Source organism: Corvus hawaiiensis, chromosome 1 (assembly GCF_020740725.1).
Source record: "Corvus hawaiiensis isolate bCorHaw1 chromosome 1, bCorHaw1.pri.cur, whole genome shotgun sequence".
Taxonomy (NCBI): Eukaryota; Metazoa; Chordata; class Aves; order Passeriformes; family Corvidae; genus Corvus; species Corvus hawaiiensis.
In genome coordinates this window covers 98,210,452-98,229,533 of record NC_063213.1, presented here as the reverse complement: position 1 = coordinate 98,229,533, position 19,082 = coordinate 98,210,452, and the positions used below count along the sequence as shown (strand labels likewise).

General features: G+C 48.6%; 2 protein-coding genes across 5 annotated transcripts; one reads left to right on the top strand and one right to left on the bottom strand.

Annotated features, from left to right (window-relative positions):
• Positions 1–753: 753 nt before the first annotated feature.
• Positions 754–8,324, top strand: LOC125333946 (E3 ubiquitin-protein ligase RNF113A-like). The gene is made up of 10 exons (XM_048320283.1): positions 754–890; positions 1,283–1,359; positions 1,476–1,580; positions 2,556–2,663; positions 2,944–3,053; positions 3,247–3,353; positions 3,872–3,961; positions 4,640–4,733; positions 5,560–5,666; positions 6,117–8,324. The coding sequence occupies exons 1-10, from the start codon at positions 791–793 to the stop codon at positions 6,194–6,196; spliced, it is 978 nt and encodes a 325-aa protein (XP_048176240.1). The 5' UTR covers positions 754–790; the 3' UTR covers positions 6,197–8,324.
• STRADA (STE20 related adaptor alpha) lies at positions 7,084–18,416 on the bottom strand. Of its 4 annotated transcripts, none has more exons than XM_048320245.1 (13): positions 18,343–18,416; positions 17,930–18,009; positions 16,650–16,707; positions 15,696–15,724; positions 12,429–12,531; positions 11,811–11,932; positions 11,591–11,699; positions 11,353–11,476; positions 10,726–10,897; positions 10,026–10,130; positions 9,636–9,877; positions 8,910–8,952; positions 7,084–8,506 (listed from the first exon to the last, which is right to left on the bottom strand). In XM_048320245.1, the coding sequence occupies exons 2-13, from the start codon at positions 17,963–17,965 to the stop codon at positions 8,354–8,356; spliced, it is 1,296 nt and encodes a 431-aa protein (XP_048176202.1). In that variant the 5' UTR covers positions 17,966–18,009; positions 18,343–18,416; the 3' UTR covers positions 7,084–8,353. The 4 variants fall into 4 exon arrangements, with proteins under 4 accessions (XP_048176202.1, XP_048176210.1, XP_048176225.1 ...); XM_048320253.1 differs by having other exon boundaries at positions 17,954–18,009; XM_048320268.1 differs by lacking the exons at positions 15,696–15,724; positions 18,343–18,416 and having other exon boundaries at positions 17,954–17,984.
• Positions 18,417–19,082: the final 666 nt, after the last annotated feature.

The following is a 19,082-nucleotide window of genomic DNA, read 5'->3' as shown; positions in this document are numbered from 1 at the left end:
CATGTACACACACACACACACACACACACACGTACACACACACACACACACACACGTACACACACGTACACACACACACATGTACACACACACACACACACACACACGTACACACACACACACACATGTACACACACACACACGTACACACACACACACACACATGTACACACACACACACACACACACACGTACACACACACACACACACGTACACACACACACACATGTACACACACACACACACACACACACACACACGTACACACACACACACACATGTACACACACACACGTACACACACACACACACATGTACACACACACACACACACACACACACACACACACACACGTACACACACACACACACATGTACACACACACACACACACACACACACACACACACGTGCCACGCTCGCCCCCACGCAGGGCAGCGGGCGGTGCCGCGGCTCCCGCGGTTCCACACGGGGCCGGGGGTCGCAGGAACCCAGCGGCGTCCCCGTTGCCATGGAAACCCGCCGGGCCTGCGGGAGACGAGCGGGAACCGGGGAAACCGCCCCCGTGCCGGGCTCAGGGGGCGCGGGAAGGAGGAGGGGGGCCGGGCAGCGCAGGGAGGGAGCGGAATCGGGGATATCGAGGATCGGGAATTGGGATCGGGCGTGGGGGACAGGCCCGGGACTCGCGGGACCGCGGCCCAGCCCGGGCGCTGAGTCCTCCGCGCCCGCAGGGGGCGCAGCCCGCGCCGGCCGCCGCTCTGTCCGGGGGCGCGGGACCGGCGGCACAGGATGGCGGAGGAGAGCGGCGTCTGCAGCTTTGTGTTCAAGAAGCGGGTCCGAGCCGCGGGCAGGGGCCGGCGAAAACGGTCCGGCAGCGACCAGGAGCGGGGTGAGGAGGCGCGGGGAGCCGAGCTGGTGCGGTACGGTGCAGTGCGGAGGCGAGGGAGGGCCTGGTGCCGCCCCCAGCGCTGCCCACACGGCGGGCCTGGCTGCTCTCCCCAGCCCGTGTGCGAGTGGCGGAGGGCGTGAAGGACCCTTGCAGTTGTGTCACAGGGGATTTAGGCTGGCTATTAGGAGGAGGTTCTTCCCCTCGAGGGTGGTCGGACACTGAACAGGCTCCCAGGGAATGGGCACGGCCCCGAGGCTGCCGGAGCTCCAGGAGCGTTTGGACAGCGCTCTCAGGATGGGATTATTGGGTCTCCCATGGGCTTCCCCAGCCGGCCCAGGGGAGGAGCTGCCTCAGGTCTGGGTCGTGCCCCTCACGCTGGGCTTTCCCCGCAGAGAGCAGCGGGGAGGAGGGCAGCACCGTGGTGCGGAAGGAGCGGCGGCGGGACACCCCCAACCCTATGATTCAGAAGGTAAGGGAGCTCCGAGGGAGCATCTGCTCCATCCAGGTGGGCTTGCGGTGGTCTGCCACGCTCAGCCAGGACAGTGCTGCAGCCTTTCCTCCCCCATCCCTGCTGTCCCCCCTCAGACCCGGCGCTGTGCGAGGGAGAGGCCGGAGTACGCGCCGAGCAGCAGCGAGGACGAGGATCCTGCCAAGGAGATCGGAGTCACCTACAAATCGACCAGGTCGGCGGTAAGGACGGGCAGCACGGGGGCCTGGAGCGTCAGCTTGGGTGGGGCTGGGGATTCCACTTGTCACAGACAGAATTTGCCACTCTGAACATGGGATTGGACATTCTTTCTTATTAATGCACCTCCCTGTCCCTTCTTAATAGCCAAGCACCTTGTGCTGGGTTTATTCTGATAGTCCCTCCCTCCACGGGAGGCTGTCAAAGGTTGGCCTTTCCCTCTTAGAGGTGGGAGTTAAAACTCCAGGATGCCACTGGACTTGCCCAACACTGCACAGATTTTTCAGGAGAGGGAGCAGTTGGATCAGGTTTGCTAAACTGTTGGATTTGTGTTTTCAGTGTTAGACCATCTTTGGCTGCTGCCAAGGGAGGCAGCATTTTGTTTGCCCAACCTTCTGGAGAGAACGGGAAGGGACAGGAGGAGATGACAGCTTTGGGACTCCACAAGCTTTTGGCACCTAAGATGGATTTGTGTTTAATTGAGGCCGGCAGTAATTATTCTCTGGTTTCTGTGCAGCTGTTCTCAAAGGTTTGATAGAAGCTAGGAATAGGTATCTGTTCAATCCATTAAAGAGGAATCTAAACCAGATAACTGTGTTGAAACTGAATTTTGGCCACCTCCAGCTGGGTCAGAAGTTCAGTAACATCCTGTGTGTGGGCAGGAGGGTCCCATGATTTAAGTGTTGGACATGGGTGAACTGAGTGGGGCTTCCAGCTGAGCTGGGGCTGGGTGTGAAGGAGTAAAATAACTGTTCCCTGACTCTGCAGGCTAAAATTTGGGAGCAAAGGGGAATGAGCACTCTGGTCTCTGCACACACTAGGCTGGAGCCCATGGTGAATTTTCCCTAGCAAATGCCAAGGGATAAAGCAGGTGTGTCCAGTTCTTGCTCTGTGACAACCTTCAGGTAGCCAAGGAGCTCTCTGTCTTGTCCAGGTTTCCACTGTCTCCACTCTCGCCACAAGTTTTCCTTGCTTTTCAGAAACCTGTTGGCCCAGAAGACATGGGAGCCACAGCAGTGTATGAACTGGACACAGAGAAGGAGAAGGATGCCCAGGCCATCTTTGAGCGCAGCCAAAAAATTCAGGAGGTGAGTCAGCCTTGCTCCTTAGGAGCTCGTGCTCTGCAGCAGGAGAGCCTGTGCTTTACTCATCCCCTTCTGCACACCAAGAAGAGTTAGAGTCTCTTCTTCCCTGGAAGTGTGAGAAGCCAGAAGTGTAACCCTTGCAAATAGGGGACTTTTGTGGCTTTATTGGCATCTTGGTGTTAAGGAAGGCAGGGTGGGAAGGAAGACTGGTGTCAGAGTGGTGACAATTAATCCATGTCATGAAGCTCTCCTGATCCTTAATCATCTCTTCTTGCTTTTCTAGGAGCTGAGAGGAAAGGAAGATGATAAAATTTACCGTGGCATTAACAACTACCAGAAGTACGTTAAGCCCAAGGACACATCGATGGGAAACGCCTCTTCAGGAATGGTCAGGTGGGTTGGGATGAGCCTTGGGGGTCTGGGACCACGGAGGTGCTCAGGCACCATCCCAAAGGCATGGGTCTGGGGCTGGAACTGCTGTCACTGCCAATTTCTGCCTGTCTGACCAGTCTGGTCTCTGGTAATGGCCAGGGCCCTGCTCCAGGGCTGCTGTGCAGCCGGGCTGAGCCCTCTGCCCCCCTTTCAGGAAAGGCCCCATCCGTGCTCCAGAGCACCTGCGGGCCACGGTGCGCTGGGACTACCAGCCCGACATCTGCAAGGACTACAAAGAGACCGGGTTCTGCGGCTTCGGGGGTGAGTGCCTCGTGTCTGCAGCTGAACACCAGGTGTGCAAAGGGATCCAGTCCAGCTGTGACCCCGTGTATGTGGTGCTGAGGCTGAGTCACAGACCCTTCTGTGCAGAGCTGTTTATGTAACATTCTTGTCATTCATGCTGGCCCTTCGAAAGCCCAGGGCCTCTAATTAGTGGTGACAGGAGTCCTAGGAGGGAACCCAGGATGTTCCAGTGACCCACATTCTTACAGGTATTGTGTCCACTGAGACCATGTGAGGAATGAGTTTTCCTGTTCCTTATCCCACTTTCCATATGCATAACTGCTGGAACTGTCCCTGTGGCACTGAGAGGATGATCCTCGCAGCCTGTCAGCACTGAGGGATCCTGTACCTGCTCCAGGAGCTTGGTGCTGCCCTGGAGAAGGAGCAGTCAGATTTCTCTGGCTGGGCAAAGCTCAGGCTGCCCCAGAATGAGGTGTCCTGGTAACATTCTGCCCTTGCAGCCTGGCTCTTACTTCCTCTTTCTTTGTGCTGCTCAGACAGCTGCAAATTCCTGCACGACCGCTCGGACTACAAACACGGCTGGCAGATCGAACGGGAGCTGGACGAAGGCCGCTACGGTGTCAACGGTACGGCCCCGCTGCTCTCACAGGGCTCTGTTCCAAAGCTGTGCAGCTCCTGCTGCAGGATGAGCTTAGGGCCAGTAACCACTGACAGTGCTGAGCAGAACTGCTGCTTTCACACAACCCCTGGCTTCCCCAGTGAGGATGGTTTCCCCTGGCTCTCTGTGAAGGAGAGCACTGCTGTTGTGTGGGTCCTAGCAGCGAGCTCTGTGGAGCTGGGGAGATGGTACTGTCTGTCCCCCGGATGCCCAGGAGGTGGGGTGTCATTTGTCATGCAGTGTCCATAGGCGAGGCCCAAGGCTCAGGAGCACTGCTGTACAAACGGGGGGAAAAGGGTGTTCTCTGTTCAGTTGGAACCAGAGCTTGGTGGCAGCTGGTTTGGAAGAAAGTCTAAAACAGGAGGGGGCTGGAGAATGTTTCTCTTTATAGCAGTGAGTGGGTGAAGTAGAAAAGAATTTTCTCCTGAGATGAGCAACAGGCCTGCTCGCTCATTAGCCCTAATTATAGCACAGTCCCACACGTGTTACTGACATCAGCAACACCCAGATGCCAGAGCTCCATTGTTTCCAGCAGAGATTGAATCCCACCTGCTGTGCTCTCCCCTTATTTATTATTTCATGCCCCACACATGGGTTGGGCTGGCCTCTCCTCTCACTCTGCTCTGGTTCACTTTCTCTTCTGCAGACGACGAAAACTACGAGGTGAGCAGCGATGAGGAGGACATGCCTTTCAAATGCTTCATCTGCAGAGGTTCCTTTAAGAACCCCGTGGTCACCAAGTAAGTGGTGGTTTGGCACGAGGAGCCACGTGTCTGCTGTCAATCCAGCTCACAAGTCATTCATTCACTGCTGAGGCAAAGACAAACCCACCCCATGGGCTGTGGGTGGAACCTGCTTGTTGTCTGCTGTGGCTTTCTGGTGGGTGAGGAAATCCTGAGAGAGCCAGGGAGTCTCATAGCTGCATCTGGAGCATGCCCTTGGAAGGGATCTCAAACCCTTATTCAAGGACTTTTTAGATTTCCACAGATGCTGCCTCATTACCTCATCTTTCCCCCTTAACCTTGAGATTTTGTTTTCATTGCTCCTGGACTCTGAATGGCAGCTGCACTGCCTGAGCAGAGAAATGTGAGCATGGGGAAGCCAAGAGCTTGGCAAGGATGAGGAGGAGGCTGAGGACAGGCCTTTCTCACTCTGAACGCTGTCCTGCTGGTACCTGTGTCTGGAAGAGCTCACTGGTGGCTCTGTGCTGTCACTGCACATTGGTGAAGCAATGCTGAAAACACCTTCCATGGGGACAGGGATGCAGAGGAAGCCTTGCCTGCAGCTCACTTTTGCCTCCCTTGGGGACCATGGAGAGGGTGGTCATGCAGTGGAAGGGGCTACCCAGGGAACTGGTGGAGTCCCCATCCCTGGAGGTGTCCAGGGAACAACTGGACGTGGGACTCAGTGCTCTGCTTTGGGTGACAAGGTGGGGATCAGTCAAAGGCTGGACTCTATCTTGGAGGTCTTTTCCAACCTTTATGTTCCTGTGACCAGCAGTCAGTAGTTTCTGACTCCAGGACACAATGACTGGTGCCTGGCAGTGACCTCTGTGTCTCCGTACAGGTGTCGGCACTACTTCTGTGAGAGCTGTGCCCTCCAGCACTATCGCAAATCCCAGCGCTGCTACGTCTGTGACAAGCAAACCAACGGGGTCTTCAACCCTGCGAAAGGTAATGGGCATCTGGGGGAGCACCTGGAGCAGCAAAGGCACCAGCTCCTGCTGGACCTTCCTGGTGTTGGGCCTGGCCCTGAGCTGCAGTTCACAGCTCTTGGCTGCCAGCAGAGCTCAGTTAGTGTCAGGAAATAGTAAATCATGGATGCAAATGAGCATGTGTGCTTACCCAGGTGGGGAACCTGGGGAGCGACTGGAGAGGGAAGGGAGGTGTGCCATGGGAGCAGAGGCAGCAGCTTGTGTGGTCAGTAATGCACTGAGGGAATGACTGTAACAGCTCCTGCCTGGACTCGGCAAACAGGGGCAGCTCCAAGCTGAGCCTCTGCAGGCAAGGGATGTTTGGTAGCTGCCCTGCTCCTGGGTGTTCACAGGACCTGGGCCCCTGGCTCTGGGGGCGGGGGGCAGCCCCTGCACCTGGAGCCTCATCCTGCCTGTTCCTGTTTTTCAGAGCTCATGGCAAAATTGGAAAAACACAAAGGAGAGGAAGAAGAGGAGCAGCAGTCAGACCATGGAGAGGATCCACAGTAGCAGAACACGTTTTGTACATAACTGAATAAAGCTTTTGTAGGATAAAAAAAAAAAAAAAAGCGCACAGCTGTTAGCCAGGGGTTACGTATCCAACCAGCAGCTACTGAACAGTGTCCACCTGTGCTGGACTCCAGCTTTGCTGCCCTGTGGGGGCACAAGGCAGGACAGGTAAGACTCAAGGGCTGTGGCTGAGTCATCTGCTCCCCCCAGGACCCCCAGGTGCACCTGGGGAAGGAGGGTGACTGTTCAGTTACTTCATAACTGCTGCTTCTGACCACAGTGCTGCTGTTTCACTCCTAACTCTGCACCGATCCTGCATGGAACAAAGTTAATTTAAGCCCCTAATCTTTGAGCATGGAGCAAGCTGCAGGCATGGGCAGGGATGAGAAATAAGAGCTTGCACTAAGTTCATCCTTCACCCTAAAAATGCTAATGCATGGGAAAGCAGGCTGGAGGACTGCATGTACTGGGCATTTATTGCCTCTTGTCCTGGTTCCTAGAACTCGAGACAGGGATAGAACTTCAGTGGGCAACACACTTCTTGAATCAGCCCTGTTTGTAAAACTTCGTAACAAACCAGGAAATTAGTATCTTCTTACAAACAGTAAGATGAAATCAGGACCCAAACCTGATCATAGTGAGGAAGTAGAACTGGGCCTGCCCTTAACAAACACCACTGCAACTGGGAGAATTTTACTGAACCTTTCAGAAAAGAGCAAGTCCAGGTGTTTGCAGCTTGTTGCTTTAGTTGAAGTACATTTCTGAAGCATGAAGGCAGCTGGCATAAACTGCTGAGCTGTATGAAAATAAGGAGGTAAAAGCAAGCATGCACAGCCAGCCTGTCACCCTCTGTGATTCACTTCCATCATCCTGCACAAACAGCAGACTTAAAAAACAACTTCAGAAATATTTTATTTGTTTTGGAAAAAAACTAGAGTAACAAACTTTATCTGGGTTCAAGTACAGTTTATAAACACAAGGACCTGTTGCCAGCACCACTACTCCATCAAATGCACCTACATAAGGATTCTCAGTGCTTCAGTAAAGAGTAGACAACCTCCAGCACCCATGGCCCTTGGAAAAGTCAAACTAAAAGCCTTAAATACACCTCCAGAAAAACCAAACACCACGGACTGGGGGAGAGCTGCCACAGCAGCAGGGCAATCACACAGCCATGAATCACACGTGAGCAGCTTTTACCCGTCAGTGAGGGAAGGCAGAACAGCAGTGGTAATGGAAAGGTTAAAGTTCAGTTCTGTACAGGAGTCATGAGGAAGAAGATCAGCATGAAAATCAATTTACTTTTCCTCTGTGCCAGGGTAAGTCACTGAGAACAGGCAGGTAAAATGTTTTGTGCTGTGAAACCAGCCCAGCTAACAAAGTTCATCTGGAAGGGGATAAAAAAGCTGGTACATTGTACAGGCATCCACACTGCTCTGGTGACCCAGGAAGCTGGAAGGAGAGGCTGGAAGGCCCTGTCTGACCTGGAGTTCAGAGTGCTCAGCACGGAGTGAGAAGTCTTCAAAAGCCCTCTCCAGACTGGAAGAATCCAGTGCTGCAGAGGAATGCCCAGTGCAGCAGGAGTGCCTGGAATGGCATCTGCTTGTCTTTGATCTGCCATTTTCCATCACAAAGCAGTAACTAAGAATATAATCCCTTTTTTCTCCCCATTAAAACTTGCCCTGTGACAACACTGTTACAGGAACCTGACTAGTTCTAAGAGAATGCCCAAAACTAAAAGCTGCCCACCTCCCGTCAACTCTAAGGCACCCTTAAAAGAGAAAGAACCAAAGAGGGCAGGGACATGCAGCCTCAACTGTGAGGAAGCCAGTGACTTTTAGAAACACATAAATAAAGACCATAACTACACGGACTCACTCAGCCCCCTCAAGTGCTCTACCAGTGCTCAGCTGCAAGAACGGGGGCTCTGAACACTGCACCTTCTGGAAAACTCCACAGATCCTTGGGTTGATCCTTTTCCAGCTCAGGTCTGTCAATTTGTATCCAGGCTACTTCTTAAGTAAAGAGGCAGTTGAAGTTCCTTCCCAAGGACCTGTAAACTCTTCTGTGTGTAACATTCATCAGCTTTTATGAACAGGACCAATAAATTACAATGTCCAGAAAGCTCCTCCAGAACTCAGTGTAGTCCCTATTTTTCTAGAACTCCCAGTCATCCACATCCAGCTGCTCCAGATTTGATACCAACCCAAAAATGCCACTGGGATCCTGGGGCAGTGTCCCTTCCAAATTGGTGATGGGGGTGACAGGGCGCAGAAGTTCAGGGAGTGCTTCAGAAGCTCGGCGCTTGATCTGCACAGGAAGGGCAGAATGAGCACTCGGGGCTGCTCAGGTGCTGCTCCACCCAGCACTGCAGCCAGCAACAACAGGCAGGAAACACACGGGGCACCCTTTGGTCTCATTAAGGAGCAGATTAGAACTGCTTTACCCCAGAACTCAACTGGGCGGCTGTTGAGCTGTTGTGGCTCCCAGGACAGGCAGATTTAAAACCTCTCTTAGATAAGAGATACTTCAAGAGCAGCCCAAGCACCTCCCCAGAGGATGTGATGATCACCACACCACACTACAGTTAGTCAAAAAACTGACTTAATCCTTCCAATTGCAGAAAATTCAGCCACTCAACATCCCCACCCTCCCAGCAAGACAACTACAGCAAAGCCACTGTGCTTTACCTGTAGAGAAATTAGTTCCTTACCTGCTTAAAAAAGGGGTGACTGAGCAGAGTGCCGGCGCTTGGCCTGTGGGAGGGAGGTAGAATGAGGGAAGCACACAAGAAAATGAGTCAGTGCTTGAAGTCAGATAGTGGGAATAAGACTGAGGTCCTTCCTGCCTCTCCCATTTCTCAGTTATTGGGTATCTCCCTTTTTTCAGCGGTAGCACTGTTATTAAGCATTTACAATCACATAATATTTTATGCAAGGAGTTCAACCTCCTTCTTCTAACCTTTACATTACATACTTGCATCCCCTACATCTGGCCAAGGACAGCTCCTGAGCAGTGGGGCACCCCTGGAAAGTCTGTCATGGCTACAGATTACCCTCACCACAAAGAAAAATGCAGCTTTGATCACTTTCCACCATTGCTCTCTGCTGGCTGAAAAGCAGCCATTTGCAGTGATGGGAACTGGGTAAACATGGTCTCAGAGGGGCCAGAAACTCAAGTTGCTTATTTTCTCTATGTGCAGCATCACTCATCCCCCAAGGAAGGCTGCAAAGGAATTCTTCGGGCTGTCACGTAGGAAGTGCTCAAGTGTTAACACTGCTCATTCTACACATTTGGACTGCTCTCCTCAACAGATGGGGCACATCCTCACTCCACTACACTTTTGGAACAGAAACTGTAAACAATCTCTGCTGGCTCCCATAGTTTAACCAGCCCTAGAATAGCGCAGGTGGGGAGAGCAGCTTTCACCTGGCTTTACCTGAAATCGGGGTTCCTCTGGAGGCACTGCTCCACAAAGTTATGGAAGTAGGTGGAGAAGGTGCGGAGATAGGGGTGCAGGGCTGGCTCCCCGTTGGCCGCGCGCACGTTGCTCATGGCCGTGCTCTCCCCCATCCCATAGTTTGCACTGGAACGGGACATCTTCATAGTCAGCTCGTCAGCAGGAATTGTGGTGGTGTCCAGCAGGCAGGGAACAGTTCCATTCAGCTTTTCCAAGAGCATCTGGAAGAGCAGGGGCACAAGCAACATCACACACAGTTAAGGTTTCCCGTTCATGTAGGCAGGACATCCTCCTGCGTTCACATCCCAGTGCAGCAAAGCAGTTCAAGGTGGCAGGACGAAGGACAGGAAAGGAGCTTGCAAACCCTACCTGAGTAGAAGGCATGTCTTTAAATGGGACGTGTCCATTTGCCAGCTCACAGGCTGTTATCCCCACGCTGTAAATGTCAGATTTTGCATCGTAACCCTGCAGATTCTACGTGAAAAGGAAATGGAAAGTTAGCTTCAGGGACTTGGATGTGATTGATTGGGCAATACCCATGATTCGACTGCAAGTCAGCAAACCCAGATGGTTAGAACAGTAACAGTACAGCCCACAGATAGAATGATTTATTGTGGTGAGGGATTTTTGGTTTGTTAAAACACACAGTTAAGGGCAACATTTATGTAACTGAAATCAGCCAGCCTGTAGGGATGGCATCTACCCTGGGTAACTCACATCTGATGTAACACCTTGTTAATGAGACAACCTGTAGAGATGCCTACAATTAAACTATTGAGTCAACTAGATCAAATTCCACCCACTTGCCCTGCATCCACCCGAAATCTGTTTCCTTTAGCCTCTCCCTTTGTTTTTCCTTGCATTCATGTACCCTTCTCCTTGCTAGCGGTCACTGGTTTTAAGACAAAAAGAAAAGAAAAAAGGAACAGAGCTCATCACAAGAAAGCAACTCTGCATGTTCTCTCATATCTCCCACCCTACACCCCCTGAACTTGCCCTAAGAGCTCAGAAAATTATACAGATACAGATGTGTTCATCACTAAACACAAGCAGTTTCTTTTAAACACACCTGCTGCAAAACTTCAGGACTGAGCCAAGGCAGCACTTTGATGCTGTATTTGGGGAAGTCATGAACAACTTTGAGTCGCTGCCCATGGTTGATCATACTCAGGTTACTCCGCAGGCCAGAGAGGTACACCTTCCCATCTACAGAGATCAGGATGTGGCTGGCTTTAACACTCCTGAGGAAAAAAGGGAGAAACAGTCAGGTTTCCTGGCCTTTACTGAACAGCTCAATGCACAGGACAATACCCGATCAGCTTCCTACCAGGAGGCTGACTCCTAACAACCATCTTTGGATGCTGGGCAAAATCGATTAACAGGATTCTATTCATTGCCTTTGCAATTCCCAAAGAATGTTTCTGTGGTGAGAAGAAATGCAGGACTAAATGTTATGGATCATGATTTTAGATACACAGTGGTCCTTGGGGCAAGTCTGCTCCACAATGACACTTTCATGCAGCTTAGTAAGATCAGTGATATCACTTCCCATGAGTATCAAACTGATTTGCTCTAACAGCAAAGTAATGCAAAATTTAATGTGTTCTGTGTCTCCTGATTCATTCTCTGCTCTACTCTGAGTATTATTTCCAAGAACTTCCACCAGAAGGAAAATGATCAATGTATTTTTTAATACCTATGTACATAGCCCATGTGGTGGATGTAGTCAAGTGCTTTCAAGACACCTTGGAGAATGTAAGCAATGGCTAGTTCAGTCATCCCATCTGTAAAATGGGTACAGATTAAATCTTTTGCAGAACCTAGAAAGAAACAAAACACCACCTGTTAGAACAAAAGCCCCAAGGACACTTCAGCTCTTCCATTTCATTTCACAGAATATGATGGTCAGCTAAAGGTACCCCCTCTGCACTCACCATAGGCCATGAAAGAAGTCACTACCCACAGCTCATTGTCAGCTATGAAAGTTGCTTTGTATGGAACGATGTTAGGGTGGTTGAAGAGCTTGGAAACATGAAGTTCTCCCTAAAAGATATTTTTATTAAATTTAGTAAATACAGAAACATGACTGCAATATTGATAAGCACTGCTCTTATTGTCTGTCCTCTTCTAAGCTTGCATGATGATTGCTGTTACCTGCAAGAATGTGACCATTTCATTTGTGCAGGCCTCCAGGTTCACTCTTCTGACTGTGACATACTCTCCTGTGGGTTTGTATCTGGCCAAGTTCACAACCATCAAGTCTTCAAAGCCTTTGCCTGAAAGAGAAAGTATTGAAGCTTCAGTAATACTTTTGGAAGCACTGTGGAGAACTCCTCTGGTCCCTGACCCTTCAATAATCTTTACCCTCACTCACTGAAAGTACTTTTGGCCTTGTAAAAAAGAGTAATTGTTCCATCAGATATCACCTTCCTTGGCAGGTATCCCACTGAGAGGAATCCTCCCAGCCAGCAGAATTATCCTGTCCTTCAAATTCAGGACTGAGGCAGAAATAGTGATGAGGAGCACTAAGGACAGGTTTCAGGCTGCTTCAGCTGACTGTACTGCACACCAGCATCATTGACCCACCACATGCCTCTCCCAGGTGAAAACCTTTGGGACTGGCATCTCATTTTTTATTCAAATGATTTTAAAATCAAAGATGACAGTCATCCAATATCAAAAATAAGCAATCAATCAAGAAAAGGCCAAAAAATGTGCAGAAATTATTTTCTTTACAAAGCAGACTCTGATCCTCCAGCCCTCCAGAATTACCTATGATAGTGAGCAACTCATAGCAGCTGCTGTCTGGCAGGAAGTTGCTCATGGTGTCCCTTTTAGGGGAAGAAGCTATCGACTCGGAGCTCGCCTCATTTGTCTGAGGGAAAAAAGTGAAGTCAAGTCAAAGGAAATAAAGATCACTTGCTGGAAAAATCATCTGCGCCTCATATTATCATACACTTCAAAATAATAGGAATACAGAAGAGGATTTAATTGATGTCAAAGTAATTTTAAACAATCATTTATCAATTGAAATTCAGGAGATGCCTCATTTCAGAAGATCCAGACATCTATGTTACAAAACACGTAACAAGTAGGTTGTTAATCACTGTAAGCTAGAATTTATTTAGGAATATTTGGATAAAGCCAATTATTACTCCCCAGGACAGCCTAAACTCTGCTGTACAGTAACTGCCTTTCTCTTATAATTACAAACTTCTGTGCCACCATCCTGTTGCCTGAGCAAGAGCCAAAGGGAAGCTGCTCAAAGCCCTTCTCTGCACCATAACAGTTGACGCTCCTGGGCGGATGCTGGGGCTCCTGGTTTTCAGCTGCTCACCTGGGATAAGCCCAGCACAGCTGAAGCTGCTTAGCTGAATGGTACAAGTGATGAAGAAAATCAGACACACATGAAAAGAGAAGCTCCAAATGAAAGCAAAAACTGCAAAGCGTAAGTGCTTATAAAAAAAAAAAAAAAAAAAGGGAAAAAAGCACCCCCACACCACACAGGGAAGCAGCATTCCCAAGCCTGTCAGCTTTCCCTCACTCCATCTGACATAAAGCTTCCTGCCTTATTTACATACACTGAAATCTTCCCCAGCAGGATTTTGCAGATGATAAACTTCAATGTTCTTGCAAGTTCTTTTGTACCTTCCAACTCCTTCAAATGTCCAAAGTCAAAAGGAGAGCATCCTAACAGGGATTAAAGTTTATTTGGTGTCTAAAACTGTCTTTAGTTATCTCAAATTTCCAGCACTTTAACTCCTCCTGGCATTTGGAAGTCCACCTCAATTTTTCCACCTCACTCTTCATCAACTGCAAATGCCCTTTATCAGACCTTTTCTCATGGTACATGAAGCAGAAAAGGTTTGTGCCTTTTCCTACCATGACAGCAGACTCCGTTTTTTATTTCCATCACTGAAAGATGGAAACAACACAGTGACAGCTGAAAAACAAGGAACTTGCTGTTCTACCCTCAGCCCAGGGTAAATGCAGTGCAAAGAGCACAGACAGGAGTTTGCTGTAAATTACCTCTGGGTGCCTAAGCGTACTTTGGGAGTAAATTAGAACCACACTTCGCAAGTTCCACCTTTTCAACTGCCTTTGAACAGCACACTGCCTACTTTTAAAACAGGTGTATTTTCCATTAAGGGAAAAGGCAAAAATTAAGATTTGTGGTGCTTTGGTATAATTTCAACTCAAACAACTCAGTCCCATGTCAGCATAGCTAAAACCCCCGGGAGCAGCATTCCCAAATACTTTCTTTTAGTGAACACTGCAGTGCTGTTCATTGGCTCAGGACAGGCAGCAACTTTCCACTCAGGATTTCAAACTTCTGCTAAAGAAGCCTGTCAATTATGATCTCAGGTGTATCATTCATTACTTCTTCCAGGAATTTCACACAGTCCTGTCAACAGCAAGACTGCCAGCAGAGACACACAGGCAGATAGAAGCCTCTGAAGCAGAAAGGCACCACCAAGGAGATGGAAGCAGAAGGCTGGGAAGCAGTCATGGAGCGGTGACAGCTGGTGAGACACTGAGCAACATGTAAGTGGTTTGCTTTATTAAAGTCCACTCCAGATAGAGCATAAGCCAACAAAACAGATGCAAAGAATTAAATAAATTTAATCTTATTAATGGTGTAGGCTGTGCAGTAATGGAAAAATACTGTGAATTCCCTATTGAAAAGTCTTCCAGTATGAGGTCTTCACTCACCTCTCGTCATGTTAGCAGTGCCCAATAACAGAGTTAATGCAAAAGGAGCCCGACCAGAAACTTATCAACATCATACAACAGTTTAAAAAAGAAAGTTAAACTGAAATGTTATTTATGAGATACTGAAAAAAAGCTCCTCAGTGGTTTCACACGGGACCATTTTTGGTGTATGGTCAAAAGCAGCTGCAAAATGAAGTCCCACATGACCAGTTTTATGGCATGACATTCATTTAGAGCTGGCTTTTGGCTCGGGAGCCCAGTTTAATTTGAGATACATTTAAAGGAAATTAATCTTTGAAAGGCAACTATTGGTATAAATACCATAACACAATCAGTTATGCGATGCTTGCAAGGATCTGCATTTGCCAAATGACATTCATCTGAGTTAGGAGGAAGGAATATCAGTTTTGTTCTGCTGTCTTCCCCTCCACCTCCTCATTCCCTCCCTCACTTCAGCATGAGCAACAAAAATTTTCCTCCCACCCCCCTCCCCAAATTATGTATCTTTCTCTACAGCCTTGGTGGGAAAAAATAGGCTTTTATTTAGACGTAAAAAGACCCAAATGAGAATCAGCAAAAGTGTCAAAACCCCAAGTAAACGCTTGAAAAAAACCAAAACAGATGCTAATCTCAATTTCTTCCAGCCAAGCGTGTCTAACACTCAGCAATTTTAAAAAAGGTGTGAATTTACTCGATTTTATACAAAACATTCCATATACATCTCCTATTTTGAGCTTTGTTTGTGCCAGTAAATTACAGACACTGGCACAAAAATCAATTATAAGCAGCTTGAACTGACACAGTTATGATTAAATCACACTTAATTCATGTTTGTAATTAGCTTAAACTAGAGCAAGCAACACCTGCACACCTGTGGTGGGGGGACATGGGGAATCATTTAGATTAAGATACTCTATTGTAAATTGTGGTATTTTATGTGTTATGTGCTCATTATGAACCAGCCAGTGAGCAATCAGGGCCTGCAGAACAAACACTTTTCAGACATTCCATAAAACTACACTCTTCCTTCATTCTCTGAAGGATCAGAACTAAATCACCTCAAAAAGAGACCCTTGAGGAGCTGAGGGGAGGGGAATGACAAACAAATATAAATCCAAGAGATTAAGTTTAAATTTTTGAATTATCACATCTAGTTTGAAAACCACACACCAAAATCTCCACTCCAGGGTGAAACCCATTTCCACACTTGTAGAGCTAAATATAGAGATGAGATATATAACTAAGATAAAAAGAAAAATCAAACTTCCACAAGGAATAATCTCCATGCAATGAACCACAGCACCACAGCCTGCACAAGTCACTTACTTTTCTCCGAGAGTCACCCGGAGGCTGCTCTGGAGTAAAGAAATTAATTGTTCACCATGTTGTGTTCAACAGATACCCATTAAAATATAGTTGGAAAACTAAGTAAATAACCCTAGATGACACTTTTTGATACCAAATAGACATGATTTTTTTGTTCTATACAAAGACATTTAATTTACACACAAAATTGCAGCACTAATCATATTGCAGTACATGTACGGGATCAAAGAGATTCAGACAGTGCTACTGTTTGTATATTTGACATAAATGTAAGGTGACAAAATTTTTTACTATAACTCTAAACATTAACCTTCTGTCATGTCCCTGCTTATTGCAGGGGGGTTGGACTTGATCTTTAAAGGTCCCTTCCAACTCGAACAATTCTGTGATTATAAACACATTCAAAGATGACTCTTAAATACAGAAGAAACTATCTAATATTATTCAAAGTAATAAAAATTCTTTTACTCCACCTGGAAGCTCAAGACCTAGACATATTTCCTATGCTCTATTTATTTTCCACATCATTGATCAGGAATTCTGCATCCTAGTGGGCAACTTTGTTATGCAGACGCAGAGCACAAATACATCAGCTCCTGCTCCTGGGGAGCCATCAGCAGCTTCAAAATCCATTTTCACTCAGAAAATTATAATTAACCTTCCCAAACCCCAAATCCATCTTTTGCATAGGAAAAAAAAAAAAGTGGTTATGCTAAGCTAATACAGAACTAATTTAGTACTGTTATCAATATGGAAATGACTTCCAAATAAGTTGCTAGATCTTGGACACTTCCACATTAAATTTCTGGGCTTAGCCAGTTTGAATACCCAGATTTACACTGAGATTTAATAATCTCTTTTAGTGTTAAGATATGTCCTTACTACCGAATTGCCAAGCTTTACAGCTAAAATAAAACATTTCTAGCAATGTCATTTAACAAGGGGAAAACTTACCTCCAAACAGCTCGAACTCTCTTAACCCCTCAACAATGAACTTCTCAGACACCCACCGCTGAAAGAAAAAAAATTCTCCACATAATCAGTTACTCCATCTAGAGAAAAGTTTCTTTTCCCCTTCCCCACAAGAAAAAAAATCCAAAACTTCAATGATTCTACTGTGGTCTGAAATTGATTTGCTGCATCACCAGTGACATCCTTACTTTGGACAAGGATATTCCCTTTTTGTGACAATGACATGCACCCAGCAACCACACAGGTGCTGCTGTTATTCCCAATCAACATGCACTTGCAATAAAGTTAATATCATTTTAAATCATTCAAACAAGCTTTTATACATGCATATACAGCAAAAATAATCAGCATGCCACAACCCCCTCATACAGCCAAATAAATGTTGGGGGTTTAGGTGCAATAAGTTTAAAAACAAAGCTTTCACTATTTACAAAGAGGTGGTATCTTTGAGCATTCAAATATTTTGGTTATCTATCTATTGACTGAATGCAAAACTAGAACATAAATAGTCTAAAGTTGTCATTCTCTTCCAGAACTCATGTTTGAAATTCACAGCAAGCATTAGGTTGTGCAGAGGAGTATTTCTATCGTGATCTAATACTGCAGTTTAAATATACATATATATAAACACATAGTATACAATAGAATAGGCAATTTTAAGCTTGCAGAGTGTTGCTCACGACGTTAATCAATCACAAACACTCCCATGGTAGAATTTGCTGGTTAGCAAAATAATTTAATAAACAGCTAATGTTGCTCAGTGCACGAGAAGCCGGTCCTAGAAAGCACCAATGAGTCTTTAGGCAATGATGACTCAAAAGTTGTATGCAAGAATACCATTTGAAAGCATTAAAAGTAGTTCTGTTGTAGGAAACTTCCTCATTTAAAAATGCAAAGATCAAACAAAGCTGTTGTGTTTAGCTTTGCAAGCAAAGCGAAGGAAAAAAACCCCATAAATTGTGGCACAGGTGAGGAGGCTACTTCTTAAAGAAAGGCTGAAAATAAAACCAACATTATGGTGCTTTTTCTTCACTACAAAGCCCACTACAGCCCCTCTGCACCACACCCCAAGGAGATACACGTGTAACAGAGGCTTTAGTGCAGGGTTTTTGACCGGCGCTGGTTGCACACCGACCCAGGTCCTGTACTCAGCCCTATAATCAGTTTTCCCTTATAGTGCTCTCCAGGCCCGGCCACCCTGCACAAGCGCAAGGCTCGTTCTATCGAGACACGAGGGAAGCTGAAAGGTCTTCAACACTCACCCTAATGCGCTCGGGTTTACTTACAAGGAAAGACATGGATCCGCCGCTGTGGGACACACGCAGCAGAAAGGGCAGGACACCTGCGGGCACAGGGGCGCGTCACCCTCTCGGCGAGCACGGCCCGCATCCCCCGGCACCCCCACGGCCCTCACCCACCCGCGGCCCGGCAGCCGCGGCCCGGGACGGCCCCGGGGAAGCAGTAACCCCGGTAAGCACCACCCGGTGCCCCCACAAAGCACCGACACCCCCGAACTCCCGCCGGGCCCGGCAGTCCCAGAAGGGCCCCAGAAGAGCGGTAACTCCGGCGAGAACTGCCCGGAGCCCCCCCCCAAAGCAGCGATACCCCCGAACACCCTCGGGGCCCCTCGCTACCCCCGCAAAGCCCCGGTTCCCCCCCCCGGCCCCTCACGGACCCCTCAGGCTGCGGCCGCCGTTCGCCGGCGGGAGACGCTGCGCGTGACGTCAGCGCGCCGACACCTGAGGCGCGGGCGCGCTCGCGTGACGTCAGCGCCGAAGCTCCCGCGAGCGGCGGGAAAGGAGGCGGCGCCATGTTGGGTCCCTCAGGGGGCCGAGGGACCGCAGCACCACGTCCTGTACTTCGGCCACATCAACCCGCCTAGCACTGCGGGCCGAGGCAGGGGCTGGAAAGAGGTCCAGTGGAAAAGAGCTGGCAGCGCTGATTGACAGGCAGCTGAACGTGAGCCCAGGTGGGCAAGAAGGCCTATGGCACCTGGCTTGTCAAAACGTGTGGTCAGCAGGGCCAGGGCAGGGATTGTGCCCCTGTGCCGGGCACTGGTGAGGCCACAGCCCAAGTGCTGTGTCCACTTCTGGTCCCCTCACTTTAAAAAGAGACTGAGGGGCTGGAGTGTGTCCAGAGAAGGGAACAGAACTGGGGAAGGGCCTGGAGCACCAGGAGCAGCTGCTCAGCCTGGAGCAAAGGAGGCTCAGGGGGGACCTTGTGGCTCTGCACAACTCCCTGACAGGAGGGAGCAGCCAGGGGGGGATCAGGCTCTGCTCCCAGGGAACGGGGTACAGGATGAGAGGAAAAGGCCTCAAGCTGTGCCAGGAGAGGTTCAGGTTGGACATCAAGAGGAATTTCTTCACATAAAGGGTTCTTAAACATTGGAAGGGGCTGCCCAGGGAGGCAGTGGAG